The sequence below is a fragment of the Protopterus annectens genome, chromosome 1.part0 (genome assembly GCF_019279795.1).
Source record: "Protopterus annectens isolate FY-2018-M chromosome 1.part0, PAN1.0, whole genome shotgun sequence".
Taxonomy (NCBI): domain Eukaryota; kingdom Metazoa; phylum Chordata; order Ceratodontiformes; family Protopteridae; genus Protopterus; species Protopterus annectens.
The window spans coordinates 619655809-619683036 of record NC_056725.1 but is presented as its reverse complement, the minus strand read 5'-3'; the positions used below and the strand labels follow the sequence as shown (position 1 = coordinate 619683036).

Sequence of the window (27228 nt, the reverse complement as noted above, 5' to 3'; positions counted from 1 at the left end):
TTGATAATTTTGGCAAGAGGCAAATAGATCTATGTCTGGACTCCTCCATTTCTCTGTTATCATGCTGAAGACTTCTGGGTTCAGTTTCCACTCGTGAGGGTCCATAATATTTCTGCTTAGATCGACTGCCAGAGTATTTTGTTTTCCTGGCAGGAATTGAGCTTGAAGATGTACTTGCTAAGTCAGGGCTGTGTCCCACAATGCCATGACTAGTCTGCAAAGGGGGGTAGGAATGTCTACCCCCCTGCTTGTTTATGTGCCACATAACCGTGGTGTTGTCCGTCTTTATCAGTAGTTGTCCTGGATGAAGTAAATCCTTGAAGACTGTCAGGGCATTCTGAACAGCTAACATCTCCTCCTGGTTCATATGCAGATGCATTTGTTTTGGGCTCCATATGCCCTGAATGCATCTCCCTGCCAGGTGGGCTCCCCAAGCATAGTCTGATGCGTCTGTAGTTAGGGTTTGGGAGGCAGGGGGTAGAGTGAAAGACCGTTCTATGTTCTGGTGACATGTCTCTGCCCACCAAAGAAACTCCTGTTGTAGGCAGGTAATGAGAGGAATCATTGTTTCCAGACTGTAACAATGTTGATTCCATAAACTTTTTAGATACCACTGTAGTTTCCTCATATGCAGTCTTGCATATGGAATTAGCAGAATGCAGGATGCTATAAACCCCAAAGCCTGCAGAATTTGTCTTGCAGATAAACTGGGTTTTTGTTGCTATCTGTTTGAAGTAAACAGTTAGTTGCCTTTGTTTGTCTGGCGTAAGGTAAGCCATCTGGGCAGTTGTATTCAAGCTTGCACCCAGGAATGTAATTGTTTTGAGAGGGTACCAGTTGTGATTTATTTTCGTTTGTTGTGTACCCTATGCATGTTAGAAACCTTTTTACAAATTCCAGATGTTGAAGAATGTCCTTGTTTTCTGCTTGAATGAGACAAGTCGTCCCCAAGTAAGGATAGATTTGTATGCTTCTTTGCCTGCAAAATGCAATTACTGGTGCCAGACATTTTGTAAAGACCCTGGGTACAGTAGATAAGCCAAAGGGCGGTACAGAGATTTGGTAATGCATAAAACCAGCCTTGAAGTGGAGGTATCTTCTGCACAATTCCCTTATTGGGATATGCAGGTATGCCTCTTTTAAGTCTAGAGTCACTAACCAAGCGTTCTTGACCAGCATGGGCAGACGCTGTTGCAAAGTCAGCATTTTGAATTTTGGGATGTCCAAGAATGTGTTCAAAATCAATAAATCCAGTATTGGAAGCCAGGCATTGTCCTTTCTGGGTACCAGGAACAGTCTTGAATAAAACCCTTGCCCTTTTTCCTGTTCTGGTATTGGTTGAATAGCCCCCATATCCATGAGGGACGTAACTTGCTTCTGTGCCTCTGCCCATTGATTTTGTGGCAGATCTGGCCAATCGTTTGGAATTGGCAAGGTATGGAAATGAAATCTGTACCCCTGGGATACTATGTTTAATACCCACTTGTCCTGGGTTATTAACGGCCAATTTTGAGCATGAAGTGCTAATTTTCCCCCTAAGGGGGCTGCCAAAAGATAAGTGCTTGGTGATGGCAGAGGAAAGTCATTGAGACTGCTTACTGTAGGGTTGTGCTTTGTTTCCTCCAGATTTGGAGGGAGAGGCACCCAATTGCTTCACCCTGTAAGAACTCTGTGATTGGTATCTAGAGCCTTTTGAGCACTTGTATTTGCCTTGTGAGGCTCTGTTGGACACAGGAAAGAACCAATTTTTTGTAGGCCAGTGTCTACTGAATCTGGGTGGCTGCACTTGTAAGAAATCTTTTACAGTGTGCATAGATTTAGCTTTGTCTTCCATTTTCTTTAAAACCACTTCTGCCTTATTACCAGAGTATCATGCTGTAAAGGTGCATCCAACAATTTAGCTTTAACACGATCATGCAGATTTTGCTCCTTGAGCCAGGCATGCCTTCTAATCACAGATCCAGCAACTGCGGCCCTGCAAGAGGCCTCCAAGGAATCAAAGCCACATTGCAAAGTATGCTTTCCAACCTGCTCTGTTGCATGCAATAATTCCTGTAATTCTTTATTTTCCACACATTTAGAAATCAACATCATTTTCTGTTTCAATAATCCCATAACATGCTGTTGATATTTAAGCATATGAAACTGGCAGTTTAAGGCCCTAATTGCCAAGGTTGCAGACGTATAAACCTTCTTTCCCCATCTATCCAGCGCCCTGGAATCTCTATCAGAGTGGGTAGGATTCTTGGCTGTAGAAGCCTTAACACCCTTGGGACCCTGTGAGATAGTTTCACGGTCAACAGCAGGAATTTTGAATAAAAATTTGTAGGAGTCAGGAACCCTGTAATATCTGTCTGGCTTACTAGGAGCCGGAGGTAGGGAATCAGGAGCCATACTTGATTCCGAAAACACATCAACAATGTCTAATACAGGAGGCATAGACAAAGGCCTATGCTGAGGAAGAAGAAGGAAATCCCTAAGCCTCTTTTTTTGATTCTGAGAAATCCTGACTCCGAAAATGTTCCCTTAAAGTATGCAAGGTTTCTCCAAAAGAATAATCTTTAGGAGGAGATGTAGATGGGATGGATTCTTCTGCATATGAATCCCCATAGGGCGGTATAGAAAATTCCTGATCAGAAGAGGAATCAGAAGAAACAGAAACCTGATCTGAAGATTCATAATCAGTGTCTTGCCTAGGTCTCTTATCAGGAGGGGGTTGGGAACCCCTGATCAAGGAAATTAATTCCTCAGCCATTTTGATCATCTGTTTTTTAGGCATAGGGGCCTGGGCACATGGCTCATGCATCGTTTTTTTAGCCTTAGAAGTTGTTTTTGAAGCTGGCGTCGGTTTTATATAGAAATGTTGAGTGCTGAAAACGCCCTAAGAAGCCAGTGCCTGCTCAGCGGCTCCGGACCCATCCGAGGGAGAGACATCCGTGGGTACAATACTCTGAGAATCTCGTGGCATGCCGGACTCCACATGGGTCTCGGTAGAGGCCTGCGACTCAAAAGTAGCAGGTATCAGTGGCTGTGAAAGCGCCACACTGAGTACCGGCGAACTGGCGACTGGCTTAGGAGAAGCTTCATCATTGGTTTTGGGCCTCAACGGTCTGTCTCTGTCCTTTTCTTTGCGTTTTTTGTGAACTCCGGTAGTCAGATTGCTATCTGATGACATTTCAGGGTAATTAAATCTGTTTCCAAAATATTTTGAAGCAAAGATATATTGACCCTTAATAGTGCGTTGGTTAAATCTAGCACAAAACCGACAGCAAGGCACATTATGATATGGGCCTAGGCAAGGAATACAGTACAAATGAAAATCCTTATGAGGTATTTGCTTCCCACAAGTAATGCAATTATTAACTTTTACTGACATCGGTAAGGAGCAAGAAAAACTTTCCCCAATGGGGTACTTAGCTTTAAATGAAGACTTCGGTTCTGAAACTCGAATGTGAAAATTTCAGGAGTCGGCCGGACGGCACTTGCAAACTGCTTCTGCTTCGGGCACTGCACAGCAAGAAAGACTTAAGAAAATGGCGTCGGCTGCATGTTTTATACCCCTGATGACCTGACGTCATGGAAGAGGAGACAGCAACCGACGAAGGATCCAAGACTTTGATATTCAGGCTGACTGAGGGCAACCTGCCAGCAGATTACCCAAATGTAATGACTGCAACAGTGAAACACGAAGAACCATCTGGGTACAGAATCCAAGGATCCTCCAAAATATGAAGTCAAAGGAAGGAGAAACCAAATCTGACAAGGCCAATGAGGGGCTATTAGAATGAGGGTCTTTCCCAGGGTTTTTGCTTTCTGTAGAACTTTGGGTATCAACGGGATTGGTGGAAATGCACATAGGAGACCCGGATGCCAATTGTGTACGAGTGCTTCCCTTGGTGCTTCTCCCGGAGGGGAAATCAGGGCAAAGTAGCTTCTGCATTTCAAGTTCATGTGACTGGCAAAAAGGTCGCAGCAAGGCTGGCCCCACCTGTGGAACATCTTGTCCGCTATTTCTTTCTTGAGGGACCACTCGTGGGGCAACAAAATTGACCTGCTCAGTTTGTCTGCTATCACGTTGGATTTCCAGGGGATGTGCATTTCCAACAGAAAGTGCTGGGTAGAAACAGCCCATTTCCAAACTCTGAGAGCCTTGCGACATAGTGGGTAAGACCTGGTTCCTCCTTGTTTGTTCAAATACCAGACCACCAACATGTTGTCGGTCTGAATCACAATCGTACCCAGAAGAAGAGAATCCTGAAAATACTGCAATGCCAAAAGTACTGCTCTCATCTCCAGGACATTGATATGCAGATGTCTCTCTTGATCGGTCCATGTGACTTGGGCAGTCTTTACCTGAAAATGCCTCTCCCCCCCATCAGGGAAGCGTCTGTGGTCACTGTAGCCGCTGGAGAGGGTAGCACAAATGGGCGTCCTATTGTGACATGAAGTGAGGTCAACCACCACTGAAGGTCCTTTTTGCAAGAATTTGTGATCATTATAGTGTGAGTCATGCAGAGCTCTTGGTAACACCACTGAGTGAACAACAGCCACTGAAGTATCCGCATGTGCGTACGAGCTAGTGGTATGGCTAGAACTGCTGCTGCCATCATGCCTAATAATTTCAGGACTTCTGATGCTGGTGCTCTGTCTTTTGATATCAGAATGCTGATGAAGAAGGAGGACTCTTTCTATTGGAGGCCTTAGTGTGGCGGTGGTGTCCAACTCTGCCCCGATAAAAACGATATGCTGCGATGGCGACAAGGCAGATTTTTCTGAGTTGATTGCAATGCCCAGATGATTGCAGAGTGACAGAGTGGACTCCCTGGCCTGAATGAGTTGATGCCTGGTGGCGGCAGTAAGGAGCCAATCATCTAAGTACGGAAACACCTGGAATTCTAGATGCCTCAGGTGAGCCGTGACCACTGTCATGCATTTGGTGAACACTCTGGGGGCTGTAGTGAGACCAAAGGGCAGGGCTCAGAACTGATAGTGATTGGCTCCCAGACGGAAATGCAGGTGATCCCTGGATGGTCTGGCCATTTTTATGTGGTAGTACGCATCCTTGAGATCTATCAAGCACATCCAATTGTCTTTCCTTAAGAAGGGAAGTATAGACTGAAGCACGACCATCCAAAACTTCTCTTTTTTTACGTATTGTTTCAGTCTGCTGAGGTCCAATATGGGTCTCCAGTCCCCCATCTTCTTTGGAACCAGAAAGAATCTTGAGTAAGTTCCGGATCCTGTCTGGTCTGCTGGGACTGGTTGGATGACTCATTCTTAGCAACCTTTGGACTGCTATTGTTGCCTGTTCTCTGTAACTGGGTGAAACGTCTGGGATTTTTCTTATGATTGGAGAGGGTGTGGCGAATGGAATGAAGTATCCTCTGGAAATGATACTTTGTACCCAGCTGTCCTTTCTTATTTTGAGCCAGGTGTCTGGGTACAAAGATAAGTGACCCCCAACTGCCTCTAGAGCAGGACAGTCGGGCCTCTACTCAGGAGCGCTGGTAGTGTTTCACAGAGAAGTGATCTCTGTCACCCTGGTGTTATGGACCCCCTCTGTTGCGAGGGTGGCATTTCCTTTATTGCCCCCTCCTCTGCCCCTGGAGGGGAGTTCACCACATGTGTCCTGAAAGGTTCCTTGGGCTTTTAAAACCACATTTTTCCTTCCCTTTGACCTTTAGGGTAGGGCCGTGTAGTGGTGGAAAAACGGACCCCAACGGCAGAGTCTTTCCGTCCTGTTCACACCTGGTTAAGGTTTCCTTCACTTTAGACACGAAAAGGGATGAACCATCAAAGGAAGGGTTCACGAAGGATGACTTGAAGGGCTTCATATAGGAACACAAGCACATCCAGGAATGTCTCCTAAGAACAACTCCTGTACCCGCTGCCCTACTCGTTCCATCAGCTGCATAAGAGATGAGGCGCATGAATGAGTTGACAATAGAACTAAAGGTAGCAAGCTGGACAGCAGCTTTGTCGGAAGCTCTTACAGTTACTGTACCCTGAAGAATATCGCCTAAATCCTTAAGGAGATCTCTTTGTCAAAGGGGGCAGAAATTAATTTATTAGGCCTCTTAGGGACAGGCTCCATAGTATCCAGAGACTCCCACGCCCTTCTTGAGACCAGCTGCATCAGCTCATCGAAGGTCGGAGACACCCAAGAGGTGGAGGGCTGAGACCCGAAAGCCTTCAGGAGAACTGACTCATCCCTCAGTAGGGCTTTTGGGCTGCCAGTCACCCCTCTGCCTAAGGATCTCAAGTATCTCAGCGAATGAATATCCTCAGAGGGGGACGGTGGGGACCCTTCTGACTCTCATCTAAGTCAGTATCTGATGTTAGAGACTCCTGTGGGGAGTCCAGATATTTCCTCTTACACAATCTCTTCCTGGGAACCTCTTCAGTGGGAGCTTCTGGTGAGGTCTCGGAAGAGCAGGGGCCACCCAATAGGGCTTCCTGAGGCTCTGGGACTCTACACTTGGTCAGGACATGCGAGGCAGAAGCAGACACAGGCACTTTAGGGGAGAAGGAAGGCAGACCTGAGGTCGAGGATGTCCTAGGAGACTTGACTCTGCTCATGGCATTGGAAGCACCTCTGCTCCTATGCGAGGGAGCCGATGGATCCAAAGAAACCGTCAACACCCCCGGCACCGGGACAGTGGGCTCTGAGCCCAAGGCAGGAGCCAAGCTCAACCGAGCCGAGGCCCTGAGAGGTAAAGTCAGAACTGACAAGTTGGTCCGACTGTCCTCCCCGGACCAGACCAGAGAGTGTCGGCTCCTAGAGTCCTCGATCGACACCGAGGACGTCAGAGTGCATAGAGCTGAAGACTCTGGAGCAGGCATCAGCTCCAAGGATTCCACTAACATCAGGTCTGCCTCCTTCGGTTCTGAAGGACCAGCATGGCTCGGAGGAGGAATAGTTAGAGTTGGCACAAGGGTCTTTGGGTCGAAGCCGATAACATTTTTGCTAAGGCCGGTGCCGATAGCTTCTGCACCACAAGATCAATATCCAGATCTGACAGGCTGATAGATGATTGAGAGGAGCGTACCGAAGGTGGTACTGACTGGAGAAGTGGACTCTTAGGTGCTTCGGACATCAGTTCCAAAACTGGGGACCGGCTCCAAAAGGTAAAGCCTGTCGACTCTGATGGCAGTGGAGCCGAAGTCGAAGACTTTTTCGATTTCTTTGAGTCCAATGTCTTGGAAGACTTTGAGGACTTGCTGGATCCATCTTGGTCACTCAAAGCTTCCTGAAATGAAGGCTTCAACAACCCTCGATCGATGAGTTTCCTCTCCCTTTCCTGCAGTACTCTTGAGGAGAAGGAATGACAAATAAAACAACTGTCTTGCAAATGCAGAGACCCTAGACAGTAAACACAATAAACAAAGTTGTCTGTAATAGACATCTTTTGGCCACACTTTGGGCAATTTTTGAAGCCAGACTTAGGGTGCTTATCTTGGTCAGCCATAGTAATGTTAGGAAAATTACTGTCACCACATAAAACTACACCAGTAATTATTCACACAAGCCTTAACTAAAAGCAGGCTAAATCACACACAGAAGTACAAGTACAAATGTGAAATCACACAATAAGAAATTCCAAGAAGACTATGCAAAGAAATGGAGACAGCTGCTAAGAAACAACCTTATCTAAAATTATCTAAGGTTTACTGAAACTACAACTTCAACAATAATAAACTACTAAGCCTTATCTATAAAAATTCAGAAGGCTAGACAGACCACACAGCAAATGACTATAACTATCTAAGAAAACAGTAGAAATTGTGACAAAAGGTCACCGAATAACACTCTGAAAAGCTATAACAGCTTCAACTATCCCAAACTATTCTAACTAGCAAAAATTTTCAATAAGTAAGTAATGAAAAAAAAACAGCTTAACTGGCCCGAGCTAAATCAGAACCTCCGATCTGTTGCAGCGGTAAACTAGACCTGGGGTAATTCCAGGTGCATCAGGGGATATGGACTTGGCCTTGAGCTATTTGAAGACCTCAAGCTTTGCAATTGGCCAGGGATCAGCTCCAAACCCATCAGTAAAGAATGAATGGCGAGACTGAACAACTTCACATTCCCTAATCAGAGGGAAGTACAACTTCTACAACCGTAAAATCATTAGAGGCTACCGGTCAGTACTTGCGTATGGGATTACCATAAAACCACTAAACACATCTCTGTGACTCACTACTATAAGGGGCAATAATGTCCCAAGCAGCTAGATTCCCAAATACAAATAAGAAACAGATTGTAACAGTACACGGAAATAAACTTAATTACACTAGACTGAATATCTGTAAAAAGAAACAAAGGTAACAAGAAAATGACTTGTAAAATTACCAAAATTACCTTTGACTGTTCTGCCCTAGAATAATGATGAAAATAAAGACTGAATCTCTTTGCACAATCAGGCTTCAGGACATAAAGGCCTTTTCCTGTCAGTCCAGGTTTTCTAGAAGACAAGAAAGTGACATTTTGTTGATGCATGTGGAAACTTCTACCACTCCAACTTGTACAAAACTGAAAGAACACATACTTAAAGGAAGCAACTCTTTCAATGACATTTTCCATTCCAGTTTCCTTATTCTCCTAAAACAAAAACAGAAAAACCGGTATCAGTACAAAATATAAACATGCCATACCATAACAAACAAAAAAAAAACTGGGGCAAATTTAAACAAACAAATCCTTACTAGACTAATCGAAGATGTACCATGAAACTCTGTGGAAACATTTGTTGGAAATAGACCACATGTAAACTGTATGAAAAAAACAGCAAAGCCAGATGCAGCTTTCGTAAAGGAATAATTGTTTGAAATGGCATCTCATCTACTTCTCTCGGAGTCAAAACTACCTTCCGCCAAATATTCTTCATGAAAAAAGAATTACACTGTTCACCCTATAATAATCACAGCTGCTCTACTACCAAGATGAAGAAACACTCTCCCTTCAACAAAACCATTTTGACTAATCAGAATTTCTTAAAGATTAGAAGATAATGAAAATTACATACTTACATTAACACCACATCTGCATTAGCAGTTTAATTTCAGCCACTTATTAGGACTCAGGCCAACATGATTAAGCCCAGCTTATAAAACTTTCCCACAACTTACCTTAACCCTAGAACTTCACCGACTGCAACTGCACAAAACCATACTACTAGGTGACTTTAATATTGACTGGACTAACTGCTCCAACCAAAACCCAACTGCCCACATCAACCTGCATGGACTCACCCAAATAATATCTACCCCAACCAGAACCGACAAAACTTCCAAACGCGAATCCATCCTAGAGTGGATTGGGTTATCCAACCCAACTCTAGCACAACAATCTGGATGTCTGCCCGAAAGTATAAGTGACCACCAACCAACCTACTTAATTAGGACAAGACTACATAACGTCAGCCAACCCATCCTCAGAATCACCCGCAATAAAAAGAACTTTGTACCCACCAACTTCAGTAATGCACTAAAAAGTAGCAAGTGGAACCCCCTAAAACTACTACCTCTAGATGAAGCCGTACAATACTTCAACTCTACATTCTTAGATATACTAAACCTTCATGCTCCCACCCGCACCATATGAGTAAAAACAAATTTCGCTGCATGGCTAAACAAAGATACTAAAACTACCATGAAAGAAAGGGACAAAGTCTGGATCCAGTTTCAAAAATACAAAACTGCTAATACAAAGCAAATCTACCTTGATCTCCGCAACAAGGCAAAGAGACAGGTTAAACATAACAAAATTAACTACTATAAAAGCATGCAAGAAAAACATGCCCATAACCCCCAAAAATTCTGGGCCGCAATGAACAGTATAATGCACCCAGGAAAGGCCTCCACCCCAACCCCACCCAGTGCTACCAAATGACCACAGCAACATTCCCACTCAATTCAACAAATTCTTTACCGAAACAGTTCAAACCCTTGCTAAGCCTCAAAATAGCACGAATAGCCCCACAACAGTAAACTCCCCTCCACCCCCAAATACAAGCCTGAATAACACCTCTAACTTTTCCCTACAACCAGTACCCAACACCAAAGTAATTTCTAAACTTCTAAACAAACTTAAACCTACCACACTAGCAGCTGATCTACCTGTAGATTTCCTACAAATAGCAGCACAGGCAATAGCCTACGCAGTGTCCATACTCATAAGTAGATCAATTGCAGAAAGTAAGGTTACCACCTTGTGGAAAACATCACACATTATTCCTCTACACAAAGGAGGTAAACTCCTTAGAACTCACCAACTATTGACCTATAGCAATCCTATCACCTTTACCCAAAATATTAGAAAGAGTTGCGTATTCCCAACTACTCCAGTATCTCCTTCAAATTAATTTATTTTCCAGAACCCAGCACAGCTTTAGACCCTCCCCCACAGCACTACCACAGCACTATTATCTTTCTCCAATACAGTAAACAACTATAGAAATAAGGGACTATTTGTATCTTCCATATTCTTAGACCTGTCAAAAGCATTTGACATGGTAAACTGTAGCCTTCTTCTCAAAACTGTCACACCTAAACTTATGCTCCTCCTCCATAGATTGGTTCACAAGCTACTTATCAGAAAGGCAACAAGCTGTTTTTGGCAAGACCAATTGTCCCCCCTACTCCCTGTACCCATAGGAGTGCCACAAGGGTCTACCCTAGGCCCAATGCTCTTCTCGCTATTTACCAACCAAATCTCCTCTTCCTCAGTCAATGCCTCTGTAGTACAATACGCAGACAACACAAACCTTGTTTGTGCTGCCTCCCACCTTAAATGAGCTACAAACCTTGACCCACAACAACTTTACTGTAGCTGAAACCTGGTTCACTAACATCAAACTGATTCTTAATCCCAAAAAGCAAAACTACTGTTTTTTAGCCCAGGTCGATCCCCACCCCCAAACAACGATTTCACCATTATCTCTAAGGATTACATCCAAATCACCCCCACTACTCACACAAAACTGTTAGGTATTGAAATAGACAATAACCTAAAATCTGATACCCACATAGCCCAAACCATCAAGAAGGTAAATAAAAAAACTACGACTCCTCTATAGGAATAAGCAATATATGACCAAGCATACCAAAACAACCATAGCAAGGACTCATCTCTTGCCCATCCTTCTCTACGCCTCCCCTGTCCTAATAAATCTACGCCAAACAGACCTAAAGAAAATGGAATCTTGTTACAACAAGATTGCCAAATTTGCAACAGAAGCCTCTTACAGATCCCACCACTGTCTTGCCTTGAAACAACTCAAATTGCTTGAGTTCCCTCATCTACTTCTACTCAACCAACTTTCAACAGCTAACAAACTCTATTATCTTATTGAAAACACCCCTGCCCTCCAGGGGAAAATTCAGCCCCACATTCCCACAAGACCTTTATGACCCAGTGGCCAGAATCTCATACAGAGCATCAAACACAGAAATGACGCCAGGAAATCTCTGTTCGTCTGCACCATTGCTAGAACTTGGAACTCCTTACCAAGCCAAATAGCCTCCACTGTACCTACCAGTCAATTTAAACATCTCCTGAAAACCCACTACATAGATAGCTGGCTGTGCCCATGCTACTCCTCAGGTTAGTTCCTGTTGCCAACCTGGCAAAATACTATATAGTAAGTTCTATAGCATATTACTGCATAGTATTAATTACATCCCAACAAAATTACACTACAGAATATATATCTCCTACACTGCAGAAGAAATATCTCCTACCAACACAATAGGTAAACTTCCCTGCTACCTTAAAATATTTAAATAAAGCTGTCCAGTCCATGCACAATGACAATTATGTCATTCTTACTTGATAGCTATAACTCCTTATTAAGCACATTACTACATAACTATGAGATGATTATAGGTGTTACTCTTAGAAACTGAATAGGTCTTGCTTGTACAATGTTTGGGTTTTTTGACCTTTCTGTAAGTTTATGGTATGATTACAACCATTTAGTGTAAATTCTTGCCTGTAATGTAAGGACTTTTGTTTGTTTTTCTTTTGCTATGGAGCTTTCCTCCCTGGGACTCCACTGAAAATGGATCTGTAGCCAGTTGGACTTTCCCTGTCAACAAATGTAAAATAAAATAAAATAAAGAGTCTGCAGCTATGCTCACTACTCATCAATACACTATGCTCTTGTTGACTTTTGAAGCCTTTCATAGGTTCACAGGAGGTTGCAAGGCTAATGGCCCTACAAAGCCCTTAAGACATAACACTCAAACCAAATTTTCATGTCATTGGAGACTCCATAGTAAGACATACGGATGTCCCACCCACCAGGTTAAATAAGGAGAAATTAGAAGTTATGTACTCACCATAACGTTCCATCTGAGTAGGTGTATTCATTTGTCTGCAACCTGTGGGTTATGGATCCGATATCGGATCCGAACCGGCATGGTTTTCCAGCTATGGATCCAAGCTCTCAGCTCCTCCCCTCACCCATAATGCCCTGCTCTACCCTCATGACCTCAGATCGAGTTTGCCAAAGCAACAATACCCTAAAAAGGGTAACAAGGAATATGCAGGAAACTGAAAGGCCAGGGGGATAGGAGGGCGGGATGGTTGCAGACAAATGAATACACCTACTCAAATGGAACGTTATGGTGAGTACATAACTTCTAAATCTGAAGTAGGATATTCATTTGTCTGCAACCTGTGGGACAGAGTCCCCAGCTACCTGAATCTTGGGCGGCCATCATGGAAGGATATTCCGAGCACCGCTGAGCCAAAGGATGCTCTACCCTAGATGCAAGATCCAACTTATAGTGGGAAATAAATGTATGAGATGAAGCCCACGTGGCTGCTGCACAAATATCATCTAGAGGAATCCTAGCCTTGAAGGCTGCCGAGGTAGATACTGACCGGGTTGAATGGGCATGAACACCCCGGTGCGGGCCTTCCTGACGCTTGATAAGCCAATAAAATGCACTGTGAAATCCAGCGGGACAGAGAAACTTTAGAAATTGGCTTGCCCAAATTGAATTTTGCAAAGGAAATAAACAGCTGGTCGGATTGCCTATGACCAGCTGTCCTGTTGAGATAAAATCTAAGTTGCCTGTGAACATCTAGTGAATGTAGCTTATATTCACCTTTGTTTTCATACTTAGGGAAGAAAACAGGGAGGTTAATGGATTGATTGATGTTTGCTTCAGAAGCGATTTTAGGAAGGAAGGACGGGTTGGTCCTGAGGGAGACACGGTCCGGATGAAATACCAAGTAAGGAGGTTTAGCTGATAAAGCTTGAAGTTCAGAAACTCTCTTGGCTGATGTAATGGCTACCAAAAGGCTGTCTTGTAGGACAAAAATTTGAGATCCACCGTAGCCGCTGGCTCGAAGGGGAGCGGTCAAGGCCTGTAGGACCAAAGAAAGGTCCCAAGGAGGAACTGCTTGTTTTATAGGGGCCTGAGAAGGAAAGTACCTTTAAGAAATGTTTTACACAATTTGGCTGACATAAGAGGATTAGAATCTTGACCAATGTGATAGTGAGAAATTGCCGCCAGTTGAACTTTGACTGTGGAACTGCTGGCACCATCATTAAAGAGAGAGGTTAGAAAATCAAGCACTACAGGGAGAGGAACCGTGAAGGATTCAGGCCTTGCCGCTCCGCCCACACAGAGAAACGTTTCCATTTGCTTCGGTAAACCTTTCTAGTGGATGGTTTATGAGCCGCCACCAAAATAGCCTTTACCGGTGAAGAAATACCGAGAGTCCTTATCAAGAGTGGAACTGGAGCAGCCAAGCGGTCAGCTTCAGGTTGTCCAGGTTCGGAGGAGGAATGCAGGATGGATGGGATATCAGATCCGGGATGGGATCTAGAATCCAAGGAGGATTCACCGAGTGAGACCTTAGGAAGGGGAACCAGATCTGTCGAGGCCAGAATGGAGCAATGAGAATCATTCTGCAACCCACCCGAAGCTTTCTGAAGAACTTGCAGCATCAGAGGCAAGGGTGGATAGGCATACAGAAGACCGGGTGGCCAAGCATGCACCAGAGCGTCTCTTGGGGTACCTCCGGAGGAGGTATTAGAGCGAAAAACTGTCGCACTTGGTGTTTGAGGGAGAAGCAAAAGATCGCATGAAGGGTTCCCCACCGTGCGAATATGCGTTCCGCTACTTGACAATTGAGAGACCACTCGTAAGGGGTCAGAATGGTGCGACTGAGCTTGTCCGCTAGGATGTTGGACCGACCGGAATGTGCGTTGCTATGAGAAAGCGATTGGTGGAGATTGCCCATTCCCAAACTCTCATGGCCTCTCGACAAAGAGGGTAAGACCTTGTTCCCCTTGCTTGTTGATGTACCAGACAACAGACATATTGTCCGATTGAATCGCAATTGTTCCCAAGGGAAGAAAGTCCTGAAGTGCTAGCAACGCTAAGAGCACTGCTCTCATCTCTAGAACATTGATATGCAGTAAGGTCACTGAATCGTTCCACGTGCCTTGGACTGTCCGGCCCGCAAAGTGCCCCCCCCACCCGAGGCGGGAGGCGTCCGTGGTCACCGTGGCGAGAGGGGAGAAGCACAAAATGGGCGACCCTCGTGGAGATCCGGGAGCGGAGCCACCACAAGAGGGACCGCTTGCAAGCCTTGCTGATCGCTATGGGATGATGCATGGGGAGAGCAAGGTATGACCACTGTACTAAGAGCGTCCACTGTAGAATGCGCATATTGAGCCTGGCAAGAGGAAGAAGTGCTATAGCGAAGCCATGGACCCTAGAGCCCTCAGGACCAACTCCGCTGGAACAGAATTTGAATGGAGAATGGCCCGCACCTGGAGCTGCAGATTTAGAACTCTGTCCGCAGTGAGAAAGGCTCGTAAACTCCTTGTGTCTAGTCTGGCCCCTATGAAATCTAAGAGCTGTGTGGGCGCCAGGTTGGACTTTTTTGTATTTATTGTGATGCCCAGAAATGGAGCAAGATGGAGAAAGGAGTCTCGCACCAAGAGAAGTAGATGCCTTGTTGGGGCGGTAAGGAGCCAGTCGTCCAGGTAGGGAAAGACCTGCACCCCCTGAAGCCTCAGGTGGGCCGCTACCACTGCTAGTACTTTGGTAAACACCCTGGGGGCTGTGGTGAGACCAAAGGGAAGGACCCGGAACTGGTAGTGACTGGCTCCCAGCCGGAAGCGGAGAAACCTCCTGGAGCGCCTGTCCATCAGGATGTGGTAGTACACGTCCTTGAGATCTATCGAGCACATCCAGTGATTTTCTCCCAGAAGGGGGAGAATAGATTGCAGAGTGACCATTCGGAATTTTTCTTTGGGGACTGCCAGATTCAAGAGAGAGGTCTAGGATTGGTCTTAGTTCCCCCGTCTTTTTTGGCACTAAAAGAATCTGGAGTAGAACCCTGATCCGATCTGGTCTGGGGAACGGGCTGGATGGCTCTTTTCTTTAGCAGATGGCCAATTTCTGCCAAAGCGGCCTCCCGTTGACCGGGTGGGGCGTCTGGGAGGGACTTTAACTTTGGAAGGTGAATGAAAGGTATGCGATATCGCATGGATGAGATTTGGAGAACCCAGCGGTCCGATGATATGGACTCCCATGCAGCTAGGTGCCCCGAACGTCCCCGACTGCCTCCAGAGTAGAGCAGTCGGGCAACCCTCAGGGTTGCTGCGCTGGCCGTTCAGAGAAAGGTTCCCTGGACCCGAAGTTTCTGGGAGCCCCTCTGCCTCTAGGGCGTCCTCCCTGTCCTCCTCTGCCACGGAAGGACTGGTTGTCCGAGCAGGCTGGGACTGCTGCGACTTCGGAACCACATCTTCTTCTGACCCTTTTGGTTCCTAGAATAGGGCCTCTGGGGTGCAGAGAAGCGGATTCGACGGCAGACAGCGTCTTCCGTCCTTCTCGCTCTGGGTCAACGTCGCGACGGTCTTGCCAAACAGAGCAGAACCATCAAAGGCGTTATAGCAGACGCCTTGAAGGGCTCAGAAAAATGAGTGACGGAGCCAGGCCTGGCGTCTAGTGACCAGTCCTGTCCCGCAGCTCTAGCGGCCCTCCGTTGCATGGGAGAGTAGCCGCATAGAAGTATTTGTAACTGACCTAAGAGTGGCCATTTTGGTGGAGTGCAGAACTCTGTCCTCCTCCGAAATGGACTCAGGGAGGCGTGCAGCGTATTCCTTAATAAGATCTCGCTGCATCCGAATAACATGTGCCAAATAGTTCAGCGCCCTTACCGAGAAGGTCGCCGAACTGAACATCCGCTTCCCCAAGCGGTCCATCATCCGAGACTCCTTGCTCGGTGGGTGGACTGAGGGACTCTCCTGAGCCAGTTCCCTCTTTGTGGCGCCGCCATCAACATGGCATCTACAGGAGGCCCCTTACTCCAATGGGTCCTGTCGGAGGGCGGACTAAGGATCCTATCCGGTCTTTTGGGAATTGGCTCCACGGTGTCCGGTTCCTTCCACGCCCTGGTGGTAATAAGGTCCACCAGGGGGGCGGCAAGGGAGGACACCCAAGAGGTAGACGGGCCCGTTTCAAATGCCTCCAAGAACACGGACTCGTCCGAGGAAGACTTGGGGGCAGACCACCCCTAATACGGAGCATTTCCATGATGTCTCCAAAGGAGACATCCTCGGGGGGGTGACCGTGGGGAGCCTTCCCCTTCCTCCAAGTCCGTGTCTTCTGTGAGAGACTCGGGAGTCAATGTGCCTCCTTTTGCACGTATGCTTGCGAGGGCCTCCTCTGGGGGCTGTCAGAGGAGTCCTCGCAAGCAGCAATTTGCTCCATAGGAGCAACTTGGGGCACAGAAGCGGGCTGTCCCAGGGCCGGACGGTGGAAGCCTGGCCCAGTGCAGAGGGAGCGGGGCGGGCGAAGCAAGTGCCGGGGTCCGGAGACCCTCAACAGAGCCCTCTCCACTACATCAAAGGCGAAGGGAGCCGACCTCGACCAAAGGATCCGACAATCGGCTCCCTCGGATCCGAAGAGTGGATCGGAGCCGGCGCCAAAGCACTCGGATCCGAAGGGACAGTGCGCTCCGACACAGACGGCGCCGAAGGAGCACTGATCCCCGGATCCGGCTCGGATCCAGGCTCCGAGATCGGGTCCGACGCACTCGAGGGCAGGGTCGGGTCCAGTACCAAGTACTATCGGCTCCGACCTTCCCCGGCTCGGCTGCTCGGCTCCAGTTGCTCGAACCCGGATAGCGGGTCGGAGAAGGAGCAATAGGCTTAAAAGGGTGTTGAGCTCCCCGGAGGGAGGCAAGAGCACTCCCATCTGCATCTGGGCCTGGATGAACCTTCTCATCATCCGGTCCAGATCAGCATCAGAAAGGCTATGGGTAGATCTCGAAGAGGCTACCGAGGTAGGCCTGGAGTGCCTCCTCGATAGCCTCGACGGAGATCGGGTCTCCTCCTCCTCAGGACCCGGTGAGAAGCACACAGGGGACCGGAGCCGAGAAGGAGGAGACCGAACCGACAACGGAGCCGGGGGAGAAGCCCGCTTGGCTGGCGGGGCCGAAACAGAGGTCTTGGCCCGCCGCTTGTGGTGCTTCTCCCTCCGGTCCTTTTTAGCAGCATCCCTCTCCTCTCCAGAAGCGGGAGTTTGAGTCCCAGGAGCAGGAGGGTGCCACAGGGGAACAACTGCAGGTACAGTAGTCCCCGAAGGAGCGGAGGCCGGAGCCGAGTCCGGCGGTAAAAGACCCGCCAAGACCAGCTTGGACCTCCGCTCCCTCAGTGCCCTGGGGTTGAACCCTGCACAAATGGAACAACCAGATGTGAGGTGTTCAACCCCAAGACACTAACACACCGAGTGTGGCCATCAGCGGTGAGAGCTTATGGCCACACTCGGAGCATTTCGAAAATATAGATTTAGGCTGGTCAGCCATAATCTATAATACCTAAAGTTACAGAAAGTAACTTAAACAACAAAAAACACACAGGCCTACACACACACTCTACGCACAGCGAGGGGAGGGAATAAAAATTATTTACTTTAACTTAAAATAAACTCAAAATAGTCTATATTAAAGGGAAACCTAATACTTTCACACAAATTTAGTCAAAGAATCAAAAAATTTTCTATTTTTAAACAAGAAAAGAGTTCACTTAGCTGAGAGCTATGTACCCACATCCAGTTACCAGCGCGGCAAACAAGATCTGAGGTCATGAGGGTAGAGCAGGGCATTATGGGTGAGGGGAGGAGCTGAGAGCTTGGATCCATAGCTGGAAAACCATGCCGGTTCGGATCCGATATCGGATCCATAACCCACAGGTTGCAGACAAATGAATATCCTACTTCAGATGTCACAGTTAGCTGCATGTCCAGTGCTAGGATTCATCAGATCAGATCATGTATGCTCTCAGGTCTCTCGGCAAGAATTACCATTATGACTCTGTCATGGTCAACATGAGAAGTACCTCACTGGACTATATGAAGACAGACACGATTGAGCTCTCTCAGTATGTGTCCCAGCCAGGTAAGTCCCCAGCTTTGACCAGCACATTACCCTCACCTAGAATGATGCCACAGCACAAACAAAAATGATCGATTTCAATAACTGGCTTAGTTTTTGGTATCATTCCAAAGGGATCCAGTTTCTGTCAGCCTGGGATGACATGGTCGACAAACCTTCCTGCTTTGCCATATTCAGTTTGTACCTGGCATCATTGGGCTTTCAGATGCTGGCAAAGGCTCTTGCATCCCCCATAGTGCCTTTTTTAGGCAAGGTCTCAATAACAAAACTGCCGACATGAAAATTGCCAATCATAACAAAAACAGAAGTTATGTACTTACCATAACATTCCATGTGAGTTGTTTATCTCACCTTTATTCTCACGGATGGATTCGGTGCCGATCCTCGGCTCCAACATGGCCGATAGCAAAGCTCAATGTTTGCCAGTAGCTCAAGACCAAGCCCCTTATCCCACAATGCACTGCTGGAATTACCTCAGATTTTGTTTGCTGTGAATAACAGTATATATCTTATACTTAACTTACTTATTAAATATTAACCCTACCTCCTAGGACTTAAACTCCTCATAGCAATATGTCTCTCTTATCTAAAACTATACTAACTAACCTAATATTCATATACATATGCTCTTTATGCTTAACCTTCAGTTATCTCCTTACATCTTATGAAAGAGCTAATTATTTCCACTTTACTACCTGCCACAGACAAACAGCCTCTCAGAATCTTAGTCATACTTACACTCACTCAAACATTATAAGCACCCCTAACTACTTACTACCCAAATTCCATACACATACACACATTAACTTCAACAATCCAAACATAAGGAAGCTCAAATATCTAACCAACTTTAAATGCAAACCATCACTTGAACTACAAATACCAATCCTTTGTGATGGTGACATCCACCCTAACCCAGGACCAACTAATAACTCCACTGACACAACCTACAATACCCCACACTTTACCCCACCTACACTAACACCTGCATCTAATGCCTTACTAATCGGACATCAGAATATCCGAAGCATTAATAATAAGATTGCCCATCTCCATGCCCTCCTAGACACTCACTCCTTTGATATTCTCTGTCTTACTGAAACTTGGCTGAAACCTGGTACTAAAGACAATGCAATACTTCCCCCAGGATATAATATTTTGAGGATAGACCACTTAAAACGTAAGGGTGGGGGAGTAGCACTTCTATTTAAAAATGTATTAAATATCTCTTCACAACCTGCCATCCTGTTAAATGATGATAAAGCTGAGATCCTTACTTTTAAACTACAACTAAACCCTAATAAATCGCTATATATCATCTGTATCTACCTTCCTCCTGGCAATAATTACACTAGAATTGAGAATATCCTAAGTTGTATATCTTCTTCTTACCCTCAAGAAACTATCATTCTAGGTGACTTTAATTGTGATTGGTCCTCTGTCAATACAAATAATCCCTCATCCCATATAAATCTTCATGGCTTTACTCAGACAATTAATAATCCCACAAGAATCAATAAACCCAATAACAAAGGAAGTATTTTAGACTGGATTCTTACTAACAAACTGCAACAAACATATACAGTAGGAACTTTGCCTGATGATGTAAGTGATCATTCCTTAACTTACATCATAAGACAAAAAAATGACATTAATTATACTTCTACCTACAGGGTCTCACGCAGCAATAAACACTTTAACCCATTACTATTCCAAAACGAACTAAAAGCCTGTAACTGGAATCTTCTAAAAACCCTAACCCTTGAAGATGCTACCAATTACTTCAACACCAAATTCCTAGCTATCCTCGACCAACATGCTCCAAAACGATCTGTCAGAGTTAAATCTAAACCTGCTCCCTGGCTGTCCAAAGAGACAAGACAAAAAATACTACTTAGAAATAAATCTTGGGCTAAATGGAGAACTACAAAAACTATTTCAGACCATCAAACCTTTAGACAGTTAAGAAATAACACTAAAAAAGCTGTTTTTTTGGATAAAAAGAATTATTACTGTAAACTACAACAAACTCACTACAACAACCCTAAAAGGTTCTGGTCAACCTTAAATTCGCTTCTACACCCAGGCCGCTCTAGTACACCTTCACCTTCAGGGGCTGAAATGAATACCTCACACCAAACTGCCAATGTCTTTAACTCCTTTTTCACAGACACCATTAAGTCTTTAGCAAACCAACTTACTATTGACAAATCATACCCCCCACCTGTTTACCTGCTAATCTCCCCATATTTCAACTAAAACCTATCTCTACTTCCTACATCCTGAAACTCATCCTAAAACTCAAACCCTGTACCCCATCTGCAGATCAGTTACCATCAGAACACCTTCAAAAAGCGGCCGAAGCAGTAGCTTATCCTATATCCCTCCTTATAAATAGAACCATTACGGAAGGAACCATCCCTGCTATCCGGAAAATTTCCCACATAATCCCTTTACATAAAGGAGGCAGCTCAAAAGAGTATTCTAACTATAGACCTATAGCTCTCCTATCTCCCCTTGCAAAAATAATGGAGAACTGTATTCATCATCAGCTAATGCACAACTTAACTCAATTCAATTTACTAGCTAACTGCCAACATGGCTTTAGGCCATTTCATAGCACTACCACAGCTCTCATATCATTTACCGAGTGTATCAATAGAAACCGCAATAATAGTATCCTAACATCTGCACTCTTCTTAGACCTGTCAAAAGCCTTTGACGTGGTAAACCACCATTTGCTCTTAAAAACCCTTGAATCTCTCTCACTAGATACCAAAGCGGTTCAATGGTTTACTTCCTACCTTAGTAACAGGCAACAGGCTGTTCTCTGGGAAAACGCACTTTCATCTCTTCTGCCAGTCACTCTTGGAGTACCACAAGGTTCCATCCTAGGTCCCCTCCTTTTCTCTTTATTCATAAATGACTTACATGTAGCAATACCTCAAGCTACATGTATTCAATATGCTGACGATTCAACTCTCATATGCTCTGCTAATACCTCCTCTGAACTACAAACCCTAACACAGAACATATTTACCACAGTTGAGGCATGGTTCTTGAAATGCTGCCTACTTTTAAATGCCAATAAAACCAAACTCCTGCTTTTCAGACCCAATAGTAAGTCCCCCCCTCTTAGACTTCTCTATTACTTCTAATAATGGTACACATATAGTCCCTGACTCTACCACAAAACTGTTGGGTATTACAATTGACAATAACCTCACTTTTGATAACCACATTAATAATACTATCAAAACCGTAAATAGAAAACTTGTCTCCTTATTTAGAATTAAAACCTTTCTAGCTCCACAGGCCAAAATTACACTCGATCAATCTCATCTTATTTCTACTCTTCTTTATGCCTCTCCCATATACACTAACTTAAAGAAAAAAAACCTTACTAAACTAGCAAATGCATACAATAACATTGCTAGATTTGCTACTGGAAATCCATTTAGAACTCACCACTGTCATAATCTATTACAACTAAACTGGCTAGAACTGAAAAATACACTATTACTCTCCCAACTTACCTTTATTCACAGGTTATTTCACCAACCGAAAAATACCCCTATACTTTCTGATCTTATTTCTCCCTATTCTAATCTAAATTCACTACGATCCTCTAATAAACCTCTTGTGAAGCTAACTATGTCCAATAACATTGCAGGCGATTCACTATTTTCTAACACCATAGGTAAACACTGGAATTCACTACCTACCACTCTAAGTACTACGTAATCACCCTTCCTCTTTAAACAAAAACTCAAACAACACCTAAAAACACTCTGGCTATGCCCATGCATCAATCCTGACTAATCTTATGATTCTACTAATGAGCTTTACCTTCTCTTACCTCCTCCTACTCACTTCCTTCTGAAGTACTATCTCAAAACACCTTTGTTAATTAGTCTCTGTTACAATTTAATTAACAAAGCTGGATGGTTGTACTTTTTAATTGCTTATGTATATTTACTCTTTATGAATGTTCTACCAATGTATAACTCCCCTATTCCTATACTGTAAATAGAAGTAAAATGTCCTTCCTAGCATAAATTTTCTCCTATATATTTTAGATTGAACCTTATTTCTGTATGTATTTTTTACTAACCATTTGCTTTCTTTATTTAATGACTTGTTTGTATTAACCTTAATGTGGAGCTTTTCTCCCCGGGCCTCTGCTGAAAATGGAAATATATCCAGTTGGACTAGCCCGGTAAACAAATGTAAAATAAATAAAAATAAATAAAAATATACATATATACAAACATATACATACCCTTCTATCTATATCTACGAAGAACACTTCCCAAAGGGGAAGAAGAAATATTGAATAACCAGGATGGTACTAGCCTCTAAGTCAACAGTCAGCCAGGAGGGGGAAGGAGGGAGGGACGTGAGAATAAAGGGGAGATAAACAACTCACATGGAACGTTATGGTAAGTACATAACTTCTATATGTGAAGTTGTTAAATATTGCCATTTATTCTCACTGATGGGTAGCATCCCTAGCACCCTCAACCCTGGGTGGCTCATGGGAGTATGTTCTTCAGTACCGTAGAACCAAAGGAAGACCTGTCCCTTGAAGCCTTATCGATTTTGTAATGTGTGATAAAGGTATGAGGCTTAGACCAAGTGGCTGCAGCGCAAATATTGTCAAGGGGCAATTTAGCTTGAAAAGCAAAAGAGGCAGAGACAGCTAGCTTTTGGTTTGTGCGTTAAAGGCATGCTCGCATTTTCATAAACAAAGGATGTACAATTGGATAACCATTTAGATAAGGTTGTTTTAGCCACTGGATTGCCTTTTCTTGCTTCTGAGAAGGATACAAAAAGTTGGTCTGATTTCCTAATATCTTTAGTTCTGTCAAGATAAAATCTGAGCTGTCTGTGAACATCAAGTTTGTGCAGCATATATTCCAATTTGCTAGAGTGGTTGGGGAAAAAGACTGGCAGTTCAATGACCTGATTGATATTTGACTCAGAACAGACTTTAGGTAAAAATGAGAGGTTTGTTCTGCGAGATACTCTATCAGCATGGAAAATCATGTAGGGTGGTCTGATAGATGATGCTTGAAGTTCTGACAGTCTGCGGGCAGACGTAATGGCGACAAGAAAAATTGTTTTCCAGGATAAAAATTTTAGATCACAAGAAGATGCTGGTTCAAAAGGAGGAAGAATAAGATTTAAATTCCAGGGAGAAAAGGGAATTTTGATCGGAGGTCTCATATGAAGAATGCCCTTAAGGAAGGTTTTAGATAATTTATGGCTCATAATATTTGAGCCACCAAGACCAAGGTGAAAATTTGAGATAGCAGCTAACTGAACTCGAACTGTAGCAGCTGCTGCCCCTTCCTTAAAAAATTTTGTCAAGAATTCTAAAATAGATGATAGCTGAGCTCAGAAAGGGTCAATGTTCTGCATGTTGGCCCAAATTGAGAACCTTTTCCATTTACTGCCATATAATTTCCTGGTAGATGGCTTGTGAGAAAACAAGAGAATTTGTCTTGTATCTTCTGAAATTGAATGAAGCCTGGCAATTAGGGAAAGTGGATTAGCCAAGCAGTGAGTTTCAGGGACTGCAGTGAAGGGTGAAGGTCCCCTGATGGGTGCGTCAGAAGGTCCGGAACTGGGTCCAGGATCCATGGATCTTCCAACAGATGATGGTGGAGAAACAGAAACCAAATCTGTCGAGGTCAGTAGGGAGCTATGAGTATAACAGTCCTTCCCAGCGATTTTGCTTTCTGTAAAAAATCTGGGTATTAATGGGAGGGGTGGAAATACATAAAGGAGACCCGGGGGGCCAATCGTGTAAAAGTGCATCTCTCTGGAGATGACCGGGAGGTGGTATTAGGGCAAAGTAGCTCCTGCATTTTGAATTGATGTGGCTGGCAAAAAGGTCACAGCAAGGCTGGCCACATTTGCGGAAAATCAACTCCGCAACCTGTTGTTATAAGACCATTCGTGAGGGAGTAATATTGCCCTGCTTACCTTGTCCGCTATCACGTTGGATTTACCCAGGATGTGCGTTGCTAACAGAAAACGCTGGGATGACACAGCCCATTTCCAGACCCTGAGGGCTTCTCGACAAAGGGGGTAAGACTTGGTTCCGCCTTGCTTGTTCAAGTACCAGACTACTGACATGTTGTCGGTCTGAACTGCAATAGTCCCTAGAGGGAGAGAGTCCTGAAAGTACTGCAACGCCAGAAGTACCCACTCAACTCTAGAACATTGATGTGTAGATGTGATTCTTGATCTGTCCATGTGCCTTGGGCAGTCTTTCCCTGAAAATGCCTTCCCCTACCGTATCAGGTAAGCATCCGTGGTCACAGTGGCTACTGGGGACGGGGGGACGGGGGACAAAGGGTCTTCAGATTGTGACATGGAGACGTCAACCACCACAGAAGGTCTCTCCTGCAAGAATCCGTGATAAGAATCATGTGGTGCATCGGTAGTTTCTGGTAAGACCACTGAGCAAAAAGGAGCCACTGAAGAATTCGCATATGCATCCTTGCGAGTGGTATAGCCAGGATTGCTGCCGCCATCAAACCTAGTACCTTCAATACCTCCGCTGCTGTAGCTTTGTTCTTTGACACCAGTGGGCTGACATTTTGGCGGAGAAGAGAGACTCTTTCGATAGGGAGACGTAGAGTGGTAGTTGAGGTATCTAACTCTGCTCCTATAAAAGTAGTATGCTGCGATGGCGATAAGGCAGACTTTTCGAAGTTGATTATAATGCCTAATTGATGGCAGAGTGTCAGAGTGTATTGTGTTGCCTGAGTCAATTGATGCCTGGTGGTAGCAGTGAGGAGCTAATCATCTAGGTATGGAAACACCTGGAATTCTAGACGTCTCAGGTGAGCCGTGACCACTACCATGCATTTGGTGAACACTCTGGGGGTTGTAGTGAGACCAAAGGGCAGGGCTCAAAACTAGTAATGATCTCTGGAACGTCTGTTCTTCTTTATGTAATAGCATGCGTCTTTGAGATCTATGGAGCACATCCAATCACCTTTCCCTAAGAAGGGAAGAATGGACTGAAGCGTGACCATTCGGAACTTTGCTTTCTTTATGAACTGGTGGAGTCTGCTGAGGTCCAAGATAGGTCTCTAGTCCCCTGTTTTCTTTGGTGCCAAAAAGAATCTTGAGTAAGTTCCGAATCCGACTTGGTCTGCTGGGACTGGCTGAATGACTCTTTTTTTCTACCAATCTTTGGACATCTACGATTACTTGTTCCCTGAGACTGGGTGGAACATCTGGGATTCTCTTTATAGGAATGGGAGGGGAAGAGAACGGTATGAAATATCCTCTGGAAATGATGCTTTGTACCCAAGTATCCGATGTTATGTTTAGCCAGGCTTCTGGGTACAAAGACAAGCGACCCCTGACTGCCTCCACAGCTGAACAGTCGGCCCTCCTTTCAGGGCCGCTGGTAGGATTGACCGAAGAACTGACCCCTGTCACCCTGTTGCTGCAGGCCCCCTCTGCCACGGGGGTGGCGTCTTCCATTATAACCCCCTCCTCTGCCTCTAGAGGGGGTTTCTCCACGTGTGTCCTGAAAGGCTGCCTGAGCTTTTCGGAACCAAATTTTTCCTCCCCTGGGGCCCTTGGGGTAGGGCCGAGTAGGGGTCGAAAAACGGACTCCAATGGCAGATAAGGTCTTGCCTTCCTGCTCACACATGGTTAAAGTTTCCTTTACTTTGAGCCCAAACAGTGATGAGCCATCGAATAGGGTATTAATAAAGGAAGAATTAAAGGGTTCCACAAAGGAACAGAGACGCATCCAGGCTTGTCTTCGAAGAGCAATGCTCAAACTAGCAGCTCTACTCGAACCATCAGCTGCATAGGATATGAGACGCATGGATGAGTTTACAACTGAGTTTAGGGTAGCGAGCTGGGTGCTGACTTTGTCGGCCACTCCTGCAGCTACTGTACCCTGGAGAGTATCTCCTAGCTCTTTCAGAAGGTCTCTCTGTAGTCTTGTAAAATGGGTTAAGTAGTTCAGTGATTGCAGAGAAAAAGTCGCTGAACTAAACATGCGCCTTCCCATATCTATCTATAACCCTAGAATCTCTGTTAGGGGGATGCATGGAAGTGGATGTCTCAGATACTTCCTTTTTGGTGGCTGCAGCTACAACCATGGCATCAACAGGCACTCTCTTTGTCAAAAATGGCTTGTCCACTGGGGCAGATATGAATTTATTGGGTCTACGAGGAACAGGTTCCATGGCCTCTGGTGACTCCCATGCCTTACGAGAGATCAGTTCCATGAGCTCGTCATAAGGCAGAGACACCCAAGAAGCGGAAGGTTGAAACCCAAAAGCCTTCAAGAGCACGGACTCATCCTCAGTTGGGGTCTCGGAATGCCAATCGCCCCTCTGACTAAGGATCTCTAGTATCTCTGCAAAGGAGATATCCTCAGAGGGGGATCGAGGGAACCCTTCTGACTCATCTAAGTCCGTGACACTTGTCAAAGACTCCTGTGGGGAGTCTAAGTGCCTCCTCTTGCACAGTCTCTTCCTGGGCACCTCCTCAGTGGGGGGGATCTGGGGAGGTCTCAGAAGAGCAGGGGACTCCCTGTGGGGGTACTTGAGGCTCGGGGTCTCTATGCTTTAGAGGGACTGGTAGATGAAGAAGCAGACACAGGAGCTTGAGGAGAGAGAGAAAGCTGAACTGATGCTGACGTTGTCTTTGGGGACAAAACTCTCCTCATAGCATCGAAGGTACCATGGCTCGGACGAGAAGGAGTGGACGGACCAGAGAGTACCGTCTGATCCTCCTGCACCGAAACCCTGGGCTCC

General features: G+C 45.2%; 1 protein-coding gene across 3 annotated transcripts in view; it reads right to left on the bottom strand.

The window, feature by feature from the left end:
- UBR2 (ubiquitin protein ligase E3 component n-recognin 2) overlaps positions 1–27228 on the bottom strand; it is a 5196118-nt gene that overhangs the window by 2557879 nt on the left and 2611011 nt on the right. For all 3 annotated transcript variants that reach the window (XM_044061864.1, XM_044061881.1, XM_044061872.1), the window contains exons 22-23: positions 8550–8602; positions 8363–8465 (exon numbers count right to left, since the gene is read on the bottom strand). In XM_044061864.1, the coding sequence (XP_043917799.1) occupies positions 8363–8465; positions 8550–8602 (156 nt within the window). The remainder of the gene's footprint in view (positions 1–8362; positions 8466–8549; positions 8603–27228) is intronic.